Source organism: Siphateles boraxobius, unplaced genomic scaffold (genome assembly GCF_051911475.1).
Source record: "Siphateles boraxobius isolate OS27281-9 unplaced genomic scaffold, OSU_SipBor_1 22, whole genome shotgun sequence".
NCBI lineage: Eukaryota > Metazoa > Chordata > Actinopteri > Cypriniformes > Leuciscidae > Siphateles > Siphateles boraxobius.
The window spans coordinates 19051720-19071169 of record NW_027508833.1 but is presented as its reverse complement, the minus strand read 5'-3'; the positions used below and the strand labels follow the sequence as shown (position 1 = coordinate 19071169).

The following is a 19450-nucleotide window of genomic DNA, read 5'->3' as shown; positions in this document are numbered from 1 at the left end:
ATATGGCGAAAATCATCAATATTTAGGTCAGGTCCCTCCTTGTACAGAAATTTAAAATCTTTTATTTATTTATTTGGAAATTATTATTATTATTATTAATTTCTGTAGGTGATACCTTTTTTGAAATTGTGAAAGCTTAATTAATGCACCGTTTTGCCTGTAGTTAATGCAGTAATTTAGTGCCGGCTAATGTAAAGCATTCCTGTTAATCAAAGTGGAGTTTTGATTCTAACAACATCAAGGTCATGGGTCCGATTCCCAGGGAATGCATGAAATAGATGGTTACTCAATACCCAGGCAAGGCAAATGATAAAATGTATACCTTGAATTCAATGGCATTTGCATCAGCCAAATGCATAAATATAAAAAAAAGGTAAAAGTTCAACCAAAGTTACTGCGATAGCACCCGCAGTATATTTTACAGTTGATTTGACACCGGGGGATCAGATACTCTTAATAGCACAACCAAACCAGTTTGACTTTTGACATGTACTTGAAATATGTACGTATGTATCCATAATTCACATATGGCAATGGCGAGTAGGGTTAATCTGGTTTATATTTTTCACCTGATAGACAGCAGAAAGACATCAGATGGCCAAACCGTGCGGAGGAAAGCAGATCCTAATCCAGGAGCTTTAGGGAAACCCAGAGTCAGTATTGAAGTGGGGACATGGGAGGGAGGAAAAGACTCACAGTTTTCCTAACACGAAGCAGATCTTAAACCGTTAGGTCCCTAATGGAGTCCATCTTTTATTCGGTGACGTTTGTGAGAGGCCTGCTTCAGTCTCTGAGGACCGCCACCGCAGACCCTCACGGGCTCGCTGCAGATGTTTGTTTGATCTGGCCTTTAGAGCGCTGAAAAGTCCAAGTTATTTTAGGAGCCACAGTCACCATTTAATTAAGGCGATTAAGGGATACCGCCAAAGACGAGGAAAATGGTGCATGGGGGTGATTTACGCCTCTGATGGTGTGAGCGATGTGATGGTGAGAGAGAAACGTCGTCCTGAGTAAACACATCTCAGGGTAATTGAGAGTGATGAAAGTGTGGACGGCTTTCTGTTTATTAGCAGCCATTCTCAAGTAACCGAAACGGAGAGAGCGAGGAGCCTTAAAATAGTGAAGGTTATGCTTTCATAGGATAATTATACAGTCAACTCCCATGTGCTTGATTTAATCAGCTCTTTGTATTATTTGATTTATACATGGAAAAAATGGGTATATTTATTTTGTGGTACAATGCCTCTGTGCCCAGTTTGTGATGGACACTTTGATCAATCAGGAGAAAGTAATTAAATCGAACTATGAATGTATTAATCCTGATTATCCTGTGGTGGAAAACTGCCATGTGATATGAATGATATTTCAGAGTTATTAGTATGTGAGATGTTGATAAGCCCACAGCTGCAATGTTGATTTATTAATCCACAAAATCCATGACAGCTTGAATGAATGCACCATGTAACCTGAATTTTAAGCCTATAAGTGTGTTAAATCCATTTAGCTAAAACTAAAAGGAGCTGTGTGGGGATTTTTCTGTTTATATTTCTATATAAATATAATTCTGTAAGTTATACCACGTATTCTTTTCCGTTACTTTGACTCATCAAAATAATTTAGATATTTGATTATATATACATACGGTGTTGGGGGTAACACATCACAAGTAAAGCAAATAATGTAATCAGGTTACTTTTTTCAAGTAACTAGTAAGGTAACTTGTTACTTTTAAATATACAACAAAATATCGGAGTTACTTTTTCAAATGAGTAGCGCAAGTTACTTTGTTTACCCATGCATTGACTGACAGCTCTCCTGTCTCCATGTAAAGAGAAATCGTGAGTAACTCCAGAGGTGTTGTGCGCTAAGGAAACATGAATGCTATTGTAGTTCTAGAATAAATGTGAGCATGAATTTACTCATCTCACCTGCTCAAAAACAAATACATTGTTTCTCAAAATGAATAAAAACAGTGAAATGCAAACTCAGAATATTACACAACCCTGCAACAATTAAATGTTAAATAATACAGTTATACTTTATGTATTTAATCTCACTTTATTAACCAATGTCTTTGCTGCTGACCTTCGATGATCCACCTCGACCAAATGAATAAGCAAAAATGGCTTTAGATGAAAATCCGAATTTCTTCTCCTGCGTCCTATTCTTCTGTAATCCAGAATGGCAGCGGTTTGTTTGAGCAGCGCCCTCTACTGTACAGGTGTGAATTTGCATTTCCTTCAGCCTGAGGCTTATTCATTTCACTTTTGGTATGAAAGGGCCTTTACATTTGCCATAAATATAACTTTATTGTTGTTGTTGTAGTTATAAAACACACAAGCAAGCCTAGTCCAGATGAAAAAACAGCAGCACAAAAGTAATGTAATGGATTGCTTTCCATAAAAAGTAAGTAATACAATTAGTTACTTTTTAATTTTAGTTACTTTTAAAAGTAGCTTTCCCCAAACTAACTGATTTTTATGTTATGTTATGTTTTGTTATTCTCACAATTAAATGAATTATTCATTTTAAGTAAATTAAGTAAATTATTCATAATTCATTTATTCTCCCTGCTACTTCTTTTTCATCTTTTAAATGTTCCTTTTTAAAAAAAAAAAAATTTTTTACTGCTATTATGTGTTCAGATGGTCTTGCAGGTTTGTGGAATCGCACACACAGACCAGTCACTAGTCATGAGTATATCACTGAACATGACACCCACCACATTTGATCTCTAGATTAACACAAATCAATTCACTTTTAACTTTTAAATGTTTTCTCAACATTCCAATAGTGCATATCTAATCAGCTCCGGACGAACACGTGAATTATTATTTGAATTATCGCTTAGTGAGTCATTTAACCATGTATTACTATATTTGGAAGGCTTTTGTCTTTCAAACACATTAAAATGTACAGATTCACGTCATTTCATATTTACATACAAAGCAGAGATTCCCCAACTTTGCTGTCAGCTGAAAATCTTAACTGAACATGTCAATAACTTAATGTAGGTCAGTAATAAAATTAAGTCAATAATAATACAAATTAAGTTCTCTGATGTCGTTTAATGGTCACATGAGGTTAAACAAATATTTATAATTTTAAAATATTTTTTGTAAAATATGAAGTGTTTCATTTTTCTTGTTTTTATTTTAAATGTATGTATTTTCATTTAAAAAAAAAAGATTTAATTAATAGCTTTTCATTAAACTCATGAACCCATGCAGTTCTATCATGAACCCCAGTCTGGAAACCCCTGACCAAATATAATATTTAATGCATTTCATGTTATTGATAACAAAGAATGAAATCTATTTTCTTTCTCTTTGTACTTTTATATCCATATGGTACAAGATTATCCTATTGAACTCAATGTGATAAATTAGGTCAAAAGTGTTCTAAAAGTACATTACCATAAGTGTAAAGTGTAATCTAATGGATTATTTTGTCACGTAATTTGGAATCAGTAACAGACTACAATTTGTAAATAATGTACACTGTAAACCCGGATAAGTAGAATCTACTTAAACAAACTAAGGTAACTCGTTGCCTTAATTTAATTAAGTAATCATAACTTAATTGCATCAAGTTTTTCTTACTTAATCTATTTAAGTTGTGTCAACTTAATTCTATCTGTGATCTGAGGAAGTGTACTCCCAGAGTGCATTGCGGCATGAATAAATTAATTGCTTTGTTTTACTATTTTTGGCTTTATTTTACCATTACAATTGTATTTGCTATCGTTATTGGGGTTATACTGACAAGAGACATCAAATACAATTGTAATGATCTAATTAATTAAATTAATAATAAAAAAATGTGTTACCATTGTTGTGGTTTGCATGCTGAATGTTGAAGTCTGTGTGTGACTCAAGCAAAATTGCAAGAAATTGTCCCAAATATAGAGGGATTATATCAACCCAATCAAAAGTTTAAGCCATAAGTGTTAGCAATAAAATGTTAAAAGATCATTATTATACATGAAATAGTTATGATAGATATCATTAATAAATTCATTCAAAACATGGAATTAATTTAAGTATAAATATATGTAATATTTATTACTTCACTTCCTTTGAAATCATATAACTGATTTCATGTTGCATCACTGCATCAATTGGAAGAAAATTACAATAATATAAATTAAGTTCCCAGTGCCCAACCAAAGGAAACACTTATCACAATAATGGTGAGAAATTTTAGGAAATCAACATGAATTTACGAAGTCAACTTATGGTTACGTTCTCCCAAAATTGTTATTTGAAGAAATCAGTGAAAAGTCTATTAAGATTTACCCTGCCTCAAAAAACCCTTTGCCCCGCCTGTATTTTTTTTTTTTTTTTTGCTTTTGCAAAATGGTACTCAAACCAGTCAAGTAATGTGTACTTGGGTTTTCTGAGTAAAGAAGGCATAGCATGCAAACAGTACAGATTACTAAATTGTTTTAAGTAAGTTCAACTAATTCTTTGATGTTAAGTAAAGTTAACTAAAAAGTGTTAGTTAGAACAACTGTTTGGTTTTACAGTGTACCCAACACTGTTTGTATGTGTCAGTATATATATACAGTATATATACAGTCAGTCAGTCAATCATTTTCACAGAAAATAAACCCAGACGAATATGAGAACAATCCCAGAGGGGTTTATTTTGCAGTAATGAGTGGTTTCGTGCCAAATAAATTAGTAAAGTGGACATGAAATAATTGATTTGAATTTAAATGTATTTTTAATAGAGTTAAATGGTCATATACTAAAATAGTTAATAATAATAGACCAAATTGTAACCATAACATACACACACTCTTCTTTGTCTTGTACTTTTCCAGAATAAATTGAAGCTGTGTGAGAAAAGCATTTAATGTTTTTCTTTTTTTTTCAGATTGTGACCTTCACAGCAATCATTTTCATTTGAAGACAACCCACCATGTCCAATTCAAAGACCCACACAGCACCTTTTTAAAATAAGTGTGCGGGAAGCGTCTCCGGCGGCATGAGTGTGTTTTAATTACACACAAATCACTGGGAGGAATGATGGAGGGGCGGAGAAGGGATGCAGGAGGACCGGTGGCTGATAAGATGTTGCCATGACGACCGTATCCGCGTTACCTCCCGGTTAAAGCCAGCGCTGCGGGGATTAGAAAAGCAAAGCAAAAAGTCAATCGGTATCATCTTTGCAGTTTAGAAACGGATCGCTGCATTACACAAACTCATTTCCTTCAGATTGTCGATCAGTCTCGCATACTAAACATGGATTAATTTGAAAACCTTTGAAAGTTCAGTTTTGGCTCTCAGACAAGAAGTATTAAATCTGTGCACTTTCACTTTAATTACACTGGATCTGTGAAACCTGTAAAACAAATAATGATTTTGATCTGTCAGTAAGGTGTATGAAGCATATGGAAACCAGGCCAATTACGTGGATTGTTTGACATTTGGAAGACAGAAAATGCATCCGAAGATGCAGGATATGAGCTGTGAAGTTTTTCTTTATGAAGTGAATTGTTGGCTGCATCATTTGGTTTTATATCTGACCTTTCGAGTTTGTTGTCATCTGAACTCAAAGGCCCTCTCAGGCTTTGGTGGAAATTCTTTTTATCTCATAAAGCATTTCTTTCAGATGTTTCACTCAAATCTTCACATCTTGAGTCTGAGATATGGAACCAGAACAGACAACTGAACAGCAACGGCATCACAGAACCACAAATCCAGAACCTCCGTGGAACAAACTCAACCTCCACATGACTACAGCAAGCTTGTAAGAATCAGTCTCTAATCTGCTTTCACAGTAATAATTGTTTATTTCCTTTATGTTGTGAAAATCGCTTGTTCCACCATCAGCATGTGATGATGTGACATATCTTATGCACCAGCTTATTTAATGTGAACTTTAACTTAAACTGACATTTAACTCACACTTAAATTTGAATGTCATTTCTTTAGAAAATAATATATCAAGTATATGTACAGTATACGCTGTCCAAGATATTTTAAAACTTTTCACTTTTATCTAACAATACAATTTCCACTAATGTCTGACAGTCAGATTTTTTAGTCCGCATTTTGAACTGTATGTATATTTTGTTTTATCATTTAAAACCTTTCTATTTGTGAAATCTATGCTTGAAAAGTGTTTTTTTGCTATCTCTTCAAAATAAATAATATTTTAAAGTACTGTAGATCACAATGACATTTCTAGATTAAGTGTGACTTCATGTCCGAATACTTTTTGAAGCCACTCTATCTGTATTTTTGTTTTAATATGTAAGTAACAATCATCTACATACATTCATCAACATACATTACCATTTCAAAGTTTGGATTTGGTAATATTTTGAAATGTTTTTGAAACGTGTCTCCTCTGCTCAACAATGTGTTTAACTGATCTAAAATATCAGTTATATTGTGAAATATAATTACAATTAATAAAAACCTATTTGTATTTGAATATATTTTCAAATGTAATTTATTTCTGTGATGTTAAAGCTGAATTTTCAGCATCATTACTCCAGTCTTCAGTGTCACATGATCCTTCAGAAATCATTCTAATATTCTGATTTGATGCTTAAGAAACGTATCTTATTATTGTCAATGTTGAAAACAGCCGTGCTGCTTATTATTTTTGTTGAATCGTGATATATTTTTTCTCTGGATTATTTGATATGAAGTAGAAAACTGTCAATTTTGTTTAACTTAATGCATCCTTGCTGAATAAAAGTATAAATTTCTTTCAACAACAACAACAAAAAAATGATCTGACTGACCCCAAACTTTTGAACGGTAGTGTATGAGTAAATAATAGCAGCATCCACCCTGCATAGAACAATATCACTCTTCATCTTTTCACTGTTATTGTTCTTTGTCATTGTTGGTTTTCCTTTGTCTTTTTTATTTTCCTTAAATGGTGTTCTGCATGCAAATCTTTCATCACTTGCCTGCCCTCGGCTCACACAGATCAGCGTGTAGCTGCGGTGGAAAAGTACTCATATAATGTGTTTGTGAGTGTCTGCACTCAGACTGTCATGGTGAACGTGTTCACGGGGTAAATGTGTGTGAAGAGGCTTTTGAGAGGGGTCTGTGTGACGAGAGGGGGTCATTGGCATTGTGCCGGTCCACATTACCCCACCATTAATACTCTTAATGATCCGCAGGCTGACAGTAAGGAGATGTTGGAAAGCGCCTGGTCCGACCACTATTGTGTGAATTCTCCAAAGAATAAAAGAGCCCCAGAACCACTTTTAGCTGACGCCGTTCTCTTTAGCTGAAGTATCACCTTCTCCATGTCTTACTTTAGGCAAATAGTTCTTTTCCTGGTTTCTTTTTGTTTGATTTTAAAGACCTTTGGACTGGATCACAGGCAGTTTAAAGTACAAAGGCATAGCTGGTATTTCATAAGGGAGAAATTGTGTGGTAAGAAGTTGTATGAGTAAGCAAATCTAAGAAGAAACAACTTCTTGGACAATGTCCTGACCTCAGGCAGCTCGGCTCAGATGTCTGTTAAGCTTTGTTGTTTTACCGGGATATTCTGTACAGACTGCAGAGATACTGGCGATTTGACATTGAACTTTTGACATTTGACACATCAATGTCCCATACAGCCTTTATTTTAATCTAATCTCCACTTTTTAAAGGGCTGAATGTCAAGATCACCATCCAGAGCATCTCCACACGTGCCAATGGTAATGCTTCTTTTTCAAATCTGTTTTTATTGCTGTAACATTAACATCAACCGACACCCTCGAAAAAGTCATTCGAGATTCAGGTTTAGAGTTGTAAGAAACATATGGTCAAAATTATTTTCTAAAAGGTGTCTAAAAAAGGCTTTTCTAGTCTCTGTTGGAGTTATATGCTTTTGACATGACGGATTCTCTTATTCCATATGCGTTGTCTGAACAGCAGTACAAACACAAGAGCGTATGTAAGACATATCAAGCCTGACATCCACGTCAAACTTAATAATAGCCCGAGGGCACTATATGTTGGTCTGAATCACAGCAGGAGGCTCATGGGACACCCGTCAGTAGCAGCACGACTGACTTTGCATTAATATTCAGCTGTCTTTGTCTCATTTTAGATTCATTAAGTAATGACTCGCACTATTGCTCAATTATATTTCAGTCTTGTAATCATTTTGTAAAGATTTAAACAGCAATGTCATATATTTCATTGTAAAAACGAGCAAACATTTGTCTGTAAATAACGCTGTATCGCCTGACATATGAAAAAATAGTCAGTTAATTTAACCTGTAGAAAACGTATTCTTACTTTTACCCTATAAAAATCAGTAAGGATTTCACAGTAAAAAGACGTGTGTACCATGACTTAAAGTTTATACTTTAAGGCCTTTTATTTGAAAAAAAGTAAGTATAAACCATAAATCAGATAACAGAAGGTATGAAGTAGATTGTAGATCAACAAAGTTTTGATCATGTTGATAATTATAGAGACCTTGAAAATTTGTGTATCAGATGTGATACAGTAGGCTTTATATAGTCTAAAAAATGCTGGGCTGTTATGGTTGGGTCAAATAGGGGAAACCCAATTGTTGGTTTAAATTTCTTTATTAAATTTTTGTCTCCTAACGGTTGGATTTGTCAATTTTTTGGGTTAAAACAATGGAAGTATGAGGCAAGACACTGCACTGACATGAAACTAGTGTGATAAAATTGTACAAACAAAAAAATTGTTTGTGGTGTTCCACAGCATCTTTGGCATGCTGCCGATGACCACAGACAATAATTTTGGCTTTGTCCCTCAGTATGTAGAAACAAAAAATCACTTATGAACTCAGAATATTCTTTTAAGCCTTGTTTTTCTTGACAAAGAGATATGGAATTAATTTAGGCCTATTCAAATTTTTTCTTAACCTCAAAATCTTATACGGCCTTTTTAAGCTTATAGCATCAAGAAAGTTCATGGATTTAGTGAACAAAGATCTGGCCTTGAATTTTATCCAGCATCCCTCGACGATATTGATGAGTGCATGTGGTTTCTCACAGTGTGTGGTGAATAGACAAGCTCTACTTTTCGAATCACAATCACAAAGCTTAAACGGACCCAGCGCTGACACCTGCATCCAGCGCCCATTCAACTCCATGTATACTGTCCGGTCTCTTGGAATATTTTCCAAGTCTTTTGTTTCCACTACTCCAAGAATACTAAAACAAACACCTCCGACAAGTTATTTTTGGCTCATTGCCACAGTCTTTGGGTGTACATTTAAAGTAATAACATCAGCGATATGACTGATGTGTTGTATAAAAGCGCTCTGTGTCCAGCATGACATAAGATATAGGTGAGAGGCGACGGCTGGTATCATGCTTATAAACCCTCACGCCGCATTTGCTCGATTTGTCGCCACGGCTCGGCATCTGTAGGCTTTGATGTATTTAGATGTATTAATTTATTCCCCATGTTCCTGCCAGTCCTACATAATAGGGTCCTGTTCTCGTTTAATGGGCCTTACAAAATTCATAAGGTAATTACTGTGAGTGATTGGATTAGGTTAAAGCACAAATGTGACTTTGTACTAGCAAAAGCTAGTCTAAGGGGAAAGTGTCTGGGTTTTTTTGGGTCAAATTATATGGGAAATGATTTACATAAAATAATCAAGCGTCGACTGTTAAAACAGTTCAATTTATTTTAATAGAGACACTTCTCTCTTGTGTTCTGTTTGAAACAGTGAGCTTTTTTGGGAAATCTGGCACTGAAAGGAAGGATTTGTCCTGTTTGTCTGAGAGATTTGATTCTGGTGGTACAAAGACTGCAGCCTTTGATCCAATTACACTGTATGTATACCCGGGTCACTTCCTGTCCCACAGTCCAAAGGAGTGGGGCCGCAATCACGACTCTGTCCAATTATTGAGTTTGTGCCCTAAAGCCACTCTTTCTTTCCGCATCCGTGACCGTGTGTGTATATCTGTGTGCTTGTGCAACCGTTCGGCCTGGGCTAATGTTTCAGAGCGGTTTGAGAAGGGTCACCAGCTGTGTTTCAAACATCTGTTCCTCATAGAAGCAGCCATGGATCCCATTTCCTCGATCCCTGTCATGTTTAGAGAGCGAGATTAAGCTTTGTGCCGTCTACTGAGGGTCTCCTCCTCTCTTTGACTCATCTTCACCGCCTGCTTAGCTGCAAATCAAATGAAACTGTCTGAGCCATTGGCTGACGTTGATGGACAAGGGTTTGAGAGGTGCAGTGTTTTTCATTAGACACGCTTTCGTGGAAAGGGGGGTTTGCGTCAGAGCTGTAAGCGCAACTCATTTATTCCAATGAATATAAACATTGTCTGTTCCTTTTTAATTGGAATTTAGATACGAGTGTCCATCCTTTCCAGAAAAGAAAAATGTTTTTTTAATTAGAAAAGGCCTAAATTTTAATTTAAAAAACCTGTTTAAAAACTATACACATCTTTGGATCCAAAATATGAATTAGCTTAAAACCTTTCCAGAACAATCGCATTCCCGATATGTAAATTCTTTGATCCATTTCACAGATGCATTTTCAAACAAATCGGATGTCTGTTTTGAGTTCTCCACGCGTCTGACTAATGATGAGCTGGTTGAGAAATGTGACTTCAGCCTCTTATAGAAGCAGCTGTCGAGTCTATTACCAGAAATAATGTTTAAACACATGTTTTAGAAAAACCTGTAGATCATTCTTTGTTTGAGTCAATGTATATTTCCCCACATCTTAGTGAAATGTCCGTGTTTTTATTTCCTTTTAGATTACATGCATCTAGAAAATTTTGATAGGGTAATTTATGCATTTGTAAAAAAACACATTAGTAATATATATTTTATAGCAATAGTCAATCAAGTGCATTTGAAAGTAAACAATGTTTTTGTTTGAACAACAGTAGAGGGCAGTCAGTACACCTGAGTGCCTTTAAATCAGATGCACCTTTCAGAAATCTTAATAATAAAAATGAATTATCTGAAATGCATGTCATTAACGGTAATGCAATTTATTAAAAAAAAATTAGGTCATTATATCTCCCTTGTGCATTGTGTATTTGTATGGCCACTAGTATTTTCCTGTTCTTTTAGAAATTATACCAAAGTAATAACATTTATTAGACATTACGCCATGGTATCCTTTAGTGTACCGTGTTCATGTAAATATCATGTGTCTAAGAATATGGTCGTACAGCACCTAATCTCATCACTGTACCACCATTGTACTTTTTAATAAACAGATATATGAAATGTATAGGATATGAAATTGATTTGAAGACAAAAATTTACGTGCTTATAAATCTCATCATATTTTGAAGGCTTGGGTGTGTTTGCGTTTATGTACTGTATTTCTCTGCTACATGTACTGTAGCAACCTGCCAGTGCTACAAAATGTGCTCCTGTTTTTGTTGAATATGATAATTAAGGGGATATATGGGATAGTAAATACTTATTTATGATTTTGCATGTAATCTGAATAGTATAAACCATCTAATGCAATGATCCTCCTGTTTAAAGATCATGCATGAAAGGACACCTCCATAAGTCAGAGGAGGAGGGAGTGGAGTGAACAGAACAGAACCGGGCGGGCATTGGGACCCCGTGGCCTCCTCAGCAGCGAGGTTTCCTCCTTGTGCGCGAGTGTGATTGAGCTCTTCCCTGCGAGACACATTCAGATCCCAGTATCAACCGGACGGGACACATCGAAGCCTTCTCTTTCCATCTATCTGTGGATTTGGACTTTTTTTATACTGAGCTTCAGCAGAGACAACAAACTTTTCAAATTCAAAATTTATATTACAAACAGTCCTGTTTTTTTTGTCTCTCTCTGAATTTTTGGGATTCTTTTTTTGTTTTGTTTTGATGATCACTTTTAATACATTGAAATTATCTGACCATGTCGTAAGTGTTTCTCAGATGCATTTAGTTCATAAGAAGAATCTCCATCAGATTATTATCGCTGGATATATAAATGAATGAGCTGTCAGAGATGCTGGTGTCCCGGGATTATTGCGCGCTCATGGTGCGGGATCGGAAGGAATGCGATGCGCGCTTTGGTGAAGTGGAGCGGGTTCGAACCCGAGAGCGTGTGGACGCGACTGTTGCGGGTCTGACCGAGCTGGAGTATCTGAGGCAGAGACAGGAGCTGCTGGTCAGGGGTGTGTTGAACTGTCAGGAGGACAAACCCTGCATTACAGTGGAGGACAGCTATCTGAACACTGAAGAGAAACTTCTGGAGGAGAATATTTTATTACTCAGAAAACAATTGGTGAGTAACAGAAACTGTTTATTATTATTGTTTTTGTTGAAGTAGTCTGTAGTCCTAGCGCAACATATTTTTTTTTTTGGCATTGACATTTTTAGATTACATCATTTGACCTTTTATTTTAATCGAATAACCCTTACAAGAGACCATAGTACAGTGATGGTAAGTACTAATACTAGTACTAGTAATACTAGTAAGTACTATTACCGAGTACTGTACTTTTCTTTGTACCATGGTACTAAATTGAATGTGCCATTGTGTGCCATTGAATGTGCCATTGTATTTGCATGGTACTCCAGGGTACTTCCAAGAATACCATGGTACTACCAGGTTACATGGTTAATGCATTGAGCATTTTCATATTTTACATTTATTAAATTATATTATTATATTTACATTAATTTAAATTATAATTAAAAAAGACTTTTAAAAAAGATTTTTTAATTTCCATAATTAAACATTTTGTTGGATTGAGATCAATAAAAATAATAGAGTATATTAAAAAGTATTTTAAAATGCTTTTGTCTATTAAATTTTGGCTTTGCTTTGTCTTGCATCAAATTGCAAACCGTAGAAAAGGTATTTGGAAGATGAATACTGGTAGGCTATAGACAAAATAGTCTTTTTTTTCTTTCTTTATTTTTAGCACCAGAAACGCAAGTGCTATAATCATTAGAAGGCTAATTAAAAAAAAAAGAGAACAATTTAAATCAAACTTCCTGGAGGTAGTAGAACATCCCTGAGTTTCTAATGCAAGTCTAGGAGGGGGTCTGACAGGCCTGAATAAGATTAGTTGATAGGCTTCAATGGAAATTAACTTTTTACAAGCCCAGCTCAAGCCCCCTGCTGTCTTTAGAGGATGACCAAGATTAAATTTAACAGTTGGGCCAAAGACACCTGGTTCCACTTGAGGAATTTGCAAACATTTCCATTATTGTAACCCTACGGGGTTCATGCATTGTGGTTAATGTATGTATACAGAAAAGAATTACAAGGTTTGGATTTATTTCCTGGCTTTGCTAAAGCCTCAGACATGTACACAAGTGGCTTGAGAATTACACTTGTTTATCTTGAGGTCAGTTTGTTTGCAGGCCTCACACCCAGAACTACATTAAAGTTAATGGCAATGTGTGGATCATATAATGCCTGATGTCCTTATGATTTTCCAAAAACAAACAACCAATCACCAACCAATCATGGTCTTTGACTGAGCTGAGCTTGTGCAATGAATTGAGTATAAACCAGAAATGTAGACACCATCGACCAAAACCCAAGTCCAGGCCATCAAGAGTGGTCTGGGGTTAATTTGATGCCATTTCAAAATAAACGTTGGTGTGCTCTGCAAATGGCACTTTGTGTAAAAATGGTCTGCACAGCCCAGCATGCTGAGCGCTCAGGGGCCATAAATCACTTGCAGTCCGCCTGTCAGGACCAGGCTTTTTTACAGCCTCGGTCTGCAGCGGAGGAAACACCATTCCACTGCTCCATATAGCCTGGAATCTGCACTGCATTACCTCCCCTGTCAGCAAACAGCAGTTAAATTTTGCAGCAGATAACATGCCTCTGATTATAGGTCATTTGAAGTAATGTCCTTCTGCTTTGAAGGGGCCACATTTTCTTCAGTCTGCCATTTCACCATGCTTAATTTGGAATGCAGCACATGATACGGGTGTTGTCAGATGCATCCAATTGCTCGCAAGCGGTGTGTCGAACTTGAATGGTTATTCCCATGCGAGGTGTGACTCTTATTTAGTTCATTACAATTGTCTGATCAGTGCCATGAGGCCACCGGCATTGAGACATGAATTGTGAAATGCAACTGTTTGCAGGTTCTTGTTTGGGCTGCAGGGCAAAACCTTCTAAATTAAATACCAAACAATTTTACCCTTTATGAAGCTACTAAACATTTATGAAATCTTTTGTTAACATCTTTTAATATGTATTGTTTCTTTATAGAACTGCCTTAGGAGACGAGATGCAGGTTTGATCAATCAGCTCCAGGAATTAGACAGACAGATCAGTGACCTGCGGTTGGACACAGAGACTTCACATGAACACGTGGAAACGGACAGCCGTCCAAGCTCGGGTTAGTATCTTTTGTGGAGCCATAGCTCTTTTAAAGGGGCTTGAATTCTGTGCACTTCATGTTTTATAGAATTATCATTAAGGGTTGGCAAAATTGATTGCCTGCAGAATCGTCGGCATAAAACCAATCCAAGCAATTGGCGTAGGCAGAAAAGATTTCCAATAAAACTGATCCACGAGCACAGGAAAGCATTTCTAATGATTGTTAATCTTCTACAATCACCCGAGGGTGGTAATCAGATGTCCTGTTCGAATTATATCACTTTGCAAAAGACTACTTTGTGCTTTGGGCCTGTAGTAGCATGTGTACCTATGAGCCCTAATGTCTGTTGGAAACTGTTTAGCTGTTTTGCTTAAACACTAATTTGGTAATGTGAACAATCTGCACCCTGTACCAGAGGCCTGCTACAGCTACATTAGTTTACATTCCAAAAACGAGAGGTAATTTTAGTGCTGGAACTGACTGCACTTTTGTTGGAGGAAAGTTATATAAAGTAAAGATTGATTACATGTGTGTATGCTCCTCTCTGAAATTCTTAATTGTTAAAATGTCCTTATACTGTAACTGCTTCTAACGTGAATATAGAGTTCTTCAACCTTTAGCTATTTTGGGGGCTGTTTGTAGTAGTTGTTATGGTTTTATTCTTCACCATTTTAATGCTAATATCAGTTTTGATGTATGGAGATCTGGTTCCTAGCTCTATTTCCTCTGGCAAATGTGTACTTTCGTAAACGCTATGTTATTCAAATATATTCTAATTGAAAGTAGGTTCCAAAAGAGAACTAAGTTAAGAGTGAAAGAGCACATCAACTCATTCCTGAAGATGTAAAATTAATGTGTTAATGTCTCACCCTCTCTCTCCCAGGCTTTTACGACCTAAGCGACGGTGCTTCTGGATCCCTCTCCAATTCCTCCAACTCCGTCTTCAGCGAGTGTTTGTCCAGTTGTCGTTCCACCACCTGCCTGTGCACCCCCCTCGACACCTCGCTCTGTGCCTCTGAGGGAAGGCTTAAGCCTGCAGGTGAGAGTCTCCTTGTGATGATTTGAGGTTTATGGGTCATTCAGACTGGTCTTACCTATCAGCGCTGTTCAATGCATTCTTGAAACACTGTTCCCTTCTCTAGCTTTGTTATGCAGAACTATTTACTTAATGGTGATTTCTTCCTCCAGGCTTAGAAGCTGGTATCACAAAGAAGGGACGCTCTGTTCGTTTGTCCCAGTTTCTTCAAATGACATCTGTTTTTGTTTTACATTACCGTTAGCAGAGAGCATTCTATAATCACTTAAGCTCAACTGTGCAAATAGAGGTGAAACAAGAGAGGTTTGGACCCAGACAGAGATAGAAACAGTTTCACAGACCTACTGATGGCTCTCCCAGCCACACCTATAAGCTAGCAACAAAAGGCTCATTAGCACATCAAAACTAATCAACCACCCACCCAGCTGAGCACTAGAACTCTATGAATCAGATATACTCTCCTCTCACATGCCATAGCATAATGAAATTATTGGTTTTAGTAATCTGACATTACATTTTCTTGTAGTATTAACTGTTGTGTCCTCTGGGATTTGCAGATGAGCTGGGCATTTGTGCAGAGTGTGATTGCCAATGCGAAGACTCAAGTTCTGGAACAGTCCGCAGGTCTCTTTCTGCATCTTACTCCCCTTCTCCGGATGGCTCCTGCGATGGCCTTTCCAAATTCCACTCTGATCTCATAGCCAAAAACGGTAATGATGTTTACCGGTACCCCAGCCCTCTCCATGCAGTGGTTGTCCAGAGTCCCATCTACTTCCAGTCCATGACTAGTCACCTAAAGGACGATTGTAGCTTCTCCAAGAATGGTGAAGCATCGAGTGAAGAACAGAAACCTGAACAGGTCATGGGCACCCAGAATTCATCTTGGCATGCCTCTCAGATGCTCCCAAACAAAAAACTGGATAGTTATATCTTTGGGCTACTTCAGAGGAGGGCACAACCGTTGAGGACCAGCAAACCAAGAACAAGCATCAACACTGATCCCTCCAAGAGCATTTTGAGGCAGGCTAGTCTTTGCTCACGGGCCCCTGCTTCTGTCCAGGCCCAGCATAGGACCTCTGACCTCAAGCCTAACTGGCAGACATGTTTACAAGATGCATTAGCAATTAGCACTGAGCCAAGCACAGCTTCACCCCAAAGACAGTGGTCTTCTGAGTCTCCAAGTCAGCCACAGAACGGTTACTCAATCACCAATGAAAATAACACTAGTTGCCTCTTGAAGAAGAAAGTTTTTGGAGCCAGTAAAGGCCAGCCGTTAAGTGTTGCATCGAAGGACTCCCAGGATTTAGGCAGCCCGAATGCAGTTTCTTCTCCCAAACTCAACAAGCATTCTTATTACGCTATGGAGGACAATAAATCAGGACAAGCAATGAAAGCAAGTCCTCTTAAGAGGGGTCCTAAAGCTCAGGCTCCAGGAAGTTTTGGTGAAGACGCCGAGCAGCTGGCTCCAGAGTTGCTCAGTCTCGGTTCTTCTTCACAAAGCCAAGATGAGGGAGGTCAAATGGTCAATGCTCAGTACATCGCTGCTCAGAAACAGAATGTAAATCTCCGTAAGGGTGGCACCAAGAACATCAAGATTGTTAAAGTGAAAAATTTCACCAGTGCAAAAAGCAGACCTCATGTGTCCAAGCATGTTTCCGAGATTGGTCGTGACAAGCATCGGACAGGATCTAGGAGGTCTCGACAAGTGGACGACGTCCACCACTTGCATAAATCCTACAAGAAGTCCTCCTCAAGAGCCAAGAGAATCCCTGCCCCAATCCCTGAAGAACGAATCCTGGAGAAGCACACAAGTTCCACAGGGGGTCGATCTTCTTCCCAGAGACACCATGGACATCACCGACATCATGAGGCAGTATTGGCCAAACCCAAGTACAAGCGCAACGACTACCATCGGCGACCGAGGGGTCTCCATGAGATCCCGTACGAGGAGGCTTACAGGAGGGCTCACTGCAGGCAGAAACGAGAAATGCTGGGCCACATGTCAGCCATGCACCTGCCGTCTAACACACACTACACCAGCCCCTACGCTTACGTTGGCAGCGACTCTGAATATTCAGCAGAGTGCGCCTCTCTCTTCCATTCCACCATTCTGGACACAAGCGAGGATGAGCGCAGTAACTATACTACAAACTGTTTTGGGGACAGCGAGTCGAGCGCTAGCGAGGCGGACTACGTAGCTGAGAGCAGCACTAGCAGTGACTCTGAGGGCAGTGCAGGGGTCAATTGGCCCCAGTTCAACCAGGCGGGTGCAGTATCTCACGGAATGACGTCAGCACAGGCTAAGGCATTTGTCAAAATCAAGGCTTCCCACAATTTAAAGAAGAAGATCTTACGTTTCCGATCAGGCTCTTTAAAACTCATGACCACAGTGTGAGAGACTTGAGGGACACAGAGATCAGTTAGGATGCTGCCAATCAAATTGGCTTCACTCCCTTATCAAACAATCAAGTGCCTAGACAGAAATCAGCTGCACGGCCTAAAACTGCCTGTCTGTCAGCTGGGAAATCAACTTCTGTCCAGCACAACGCCTTCCCCTGCACTTTCCACCCCTTTGATGTCATTGTCTGTAGCCTTTTTGTTTTGTATTTATTATAAGTTCAGCTTTTGCTGTGATGCTTCTACATAGCAAGTACTATGTAAATGCACTGTCCATACATGGTTTACTTTACTAAAGATATTTATAACTTAATATATTTGGTTAGCCATACATGGAAAAGAACAGGAAGTATGACTGAACTGAAGAAGTGTATTACAGACAGTCTGTCTGAGAAATGTTCACCAAGCCTAGTTCACCTGCTGATCATTAAGGGCTTTTGTTAAATGCACATTAAATATGCATGAGCAACAGCTTTACCATTTACCTTATTAGCTGTAAATTACCCTTTTGTAAAATAAATGTTAATGTATGTCAATTTCTTATGTCTTTATTCTTTATTAAATCCCATTGTTAAAATCATTCAGTGTTGTCCTTGTTTATTTGATGTAATGGCTGTTTCTCTGTACTTTTGAATCCAAGAAACCATGTTAAAGTACCAGCACATGTACTGAACAATCCTAAAACTGCACCCCTGTTTATTTTTATAGTCGGAAATTTGAATTTTCCAATGTCAAGGCCATGTTAAACCAAACTAAACCTCCTGCTAGAGGAGGCAGCAGTTAAATGTGGCATCTACTTATAGTCTTTGCAAGTGTTTAGTAAACAAACACTTAAAGTTCTTCCTCCATGCCATTTGGGTTGCATCGTTCAGGGACAGCAAACTCACAGACATCGGCATCAGCAGTGCTGGAGTCTCCTGAAGTCTCCTTCAGCACTGAAGAACATAACGAAAACATGAGGATCCGATGTTGAATTTATTCTTGACTTATATCTTTGCTATAGACATTTCTACTGTTGCTAATATGGTCTGACTCTGGAGAGAAACAGATTGAACGTAGATGACAGATACAACTTTTTGTTGAATATGTAGTGAAAGAGAAGAGTGGAAGCAACTAAACCCGTGGCACTCAAGATACTCTGTTCTTTCACGAGTATCTGACCTTTAATTTTTTGGCTCATGTTCTTCACGGTCACGTTGAAAAGATTTCCCCTTCTGTTTCCAGAATCTAGCATAGATAGCCTCCTGGAATAGGTCTGGCTTTTTAAAGCACAGTGCATCTGTTTATATTACCGCAGCTGTGTGAAAACCAGACTGTGCTCTTCTCTTTCTGGCATTTAAGAACACATGGCTTTTCCTGCCTGGTTACAAGATGTTTCTTTATCCTCACTGAGATCAGTAAATCTCGTATTCAGAATCAGTTAGATGATAGTTTATTTAGCATGCATGATAACCATAGATCTTAAAATGATTTAGAGTAAAAAAAATTCACAGAATGGTGTCAGATTTCTCCAACTTCCATATGCATCCATATTGTGGTTGCCTAATAAATGTTGAATTGGTTATTGGCCTTATGGTTAATGGTTTCAATCAACCTGTGGATGATCAGCACAAGCAAAAAAAGGAAGCATAATGTACTTGGCAGAAGGTGTTTAAGTAGGTATTTTTAAGAAGTTCACAGTGAGTTTAGACGTCAGCAAAAACGTCTGAGAACAGATCTCATGTTTGAGG

At 37.7% G+C, this 19450-nt stretch overlaps 1 protein-coding gene across 1 annotated transcript; it reads left to right on the top strand.

The window, feature by feature from the left end:
- The first annotated feature begins 11496 nt into the window (after positions 1–11496).
- dact1 (dishevelled-binding antagonist of beta-catenin 1) lies at positions 11497–18300 on the top strand. The gene is made up of 4 exons (XM_077238953.1): positions 11497–12222; positions 14176–14305; positions 15171–15326; positions 15881–18300. The coding sequence occupies exons 1-4, from the start codon at positions 11926–11928 to the stop codon at positions 17716–17718; spliced, it is 2421 nt and encodes an 806-aa protein (XP_077095068.1). The 5' UTR covers positions 11497–11925; the 3' UTR covers positions 17719–18300.
- Positions 18301–19450: the final 1150 nt, after the last annotated feature.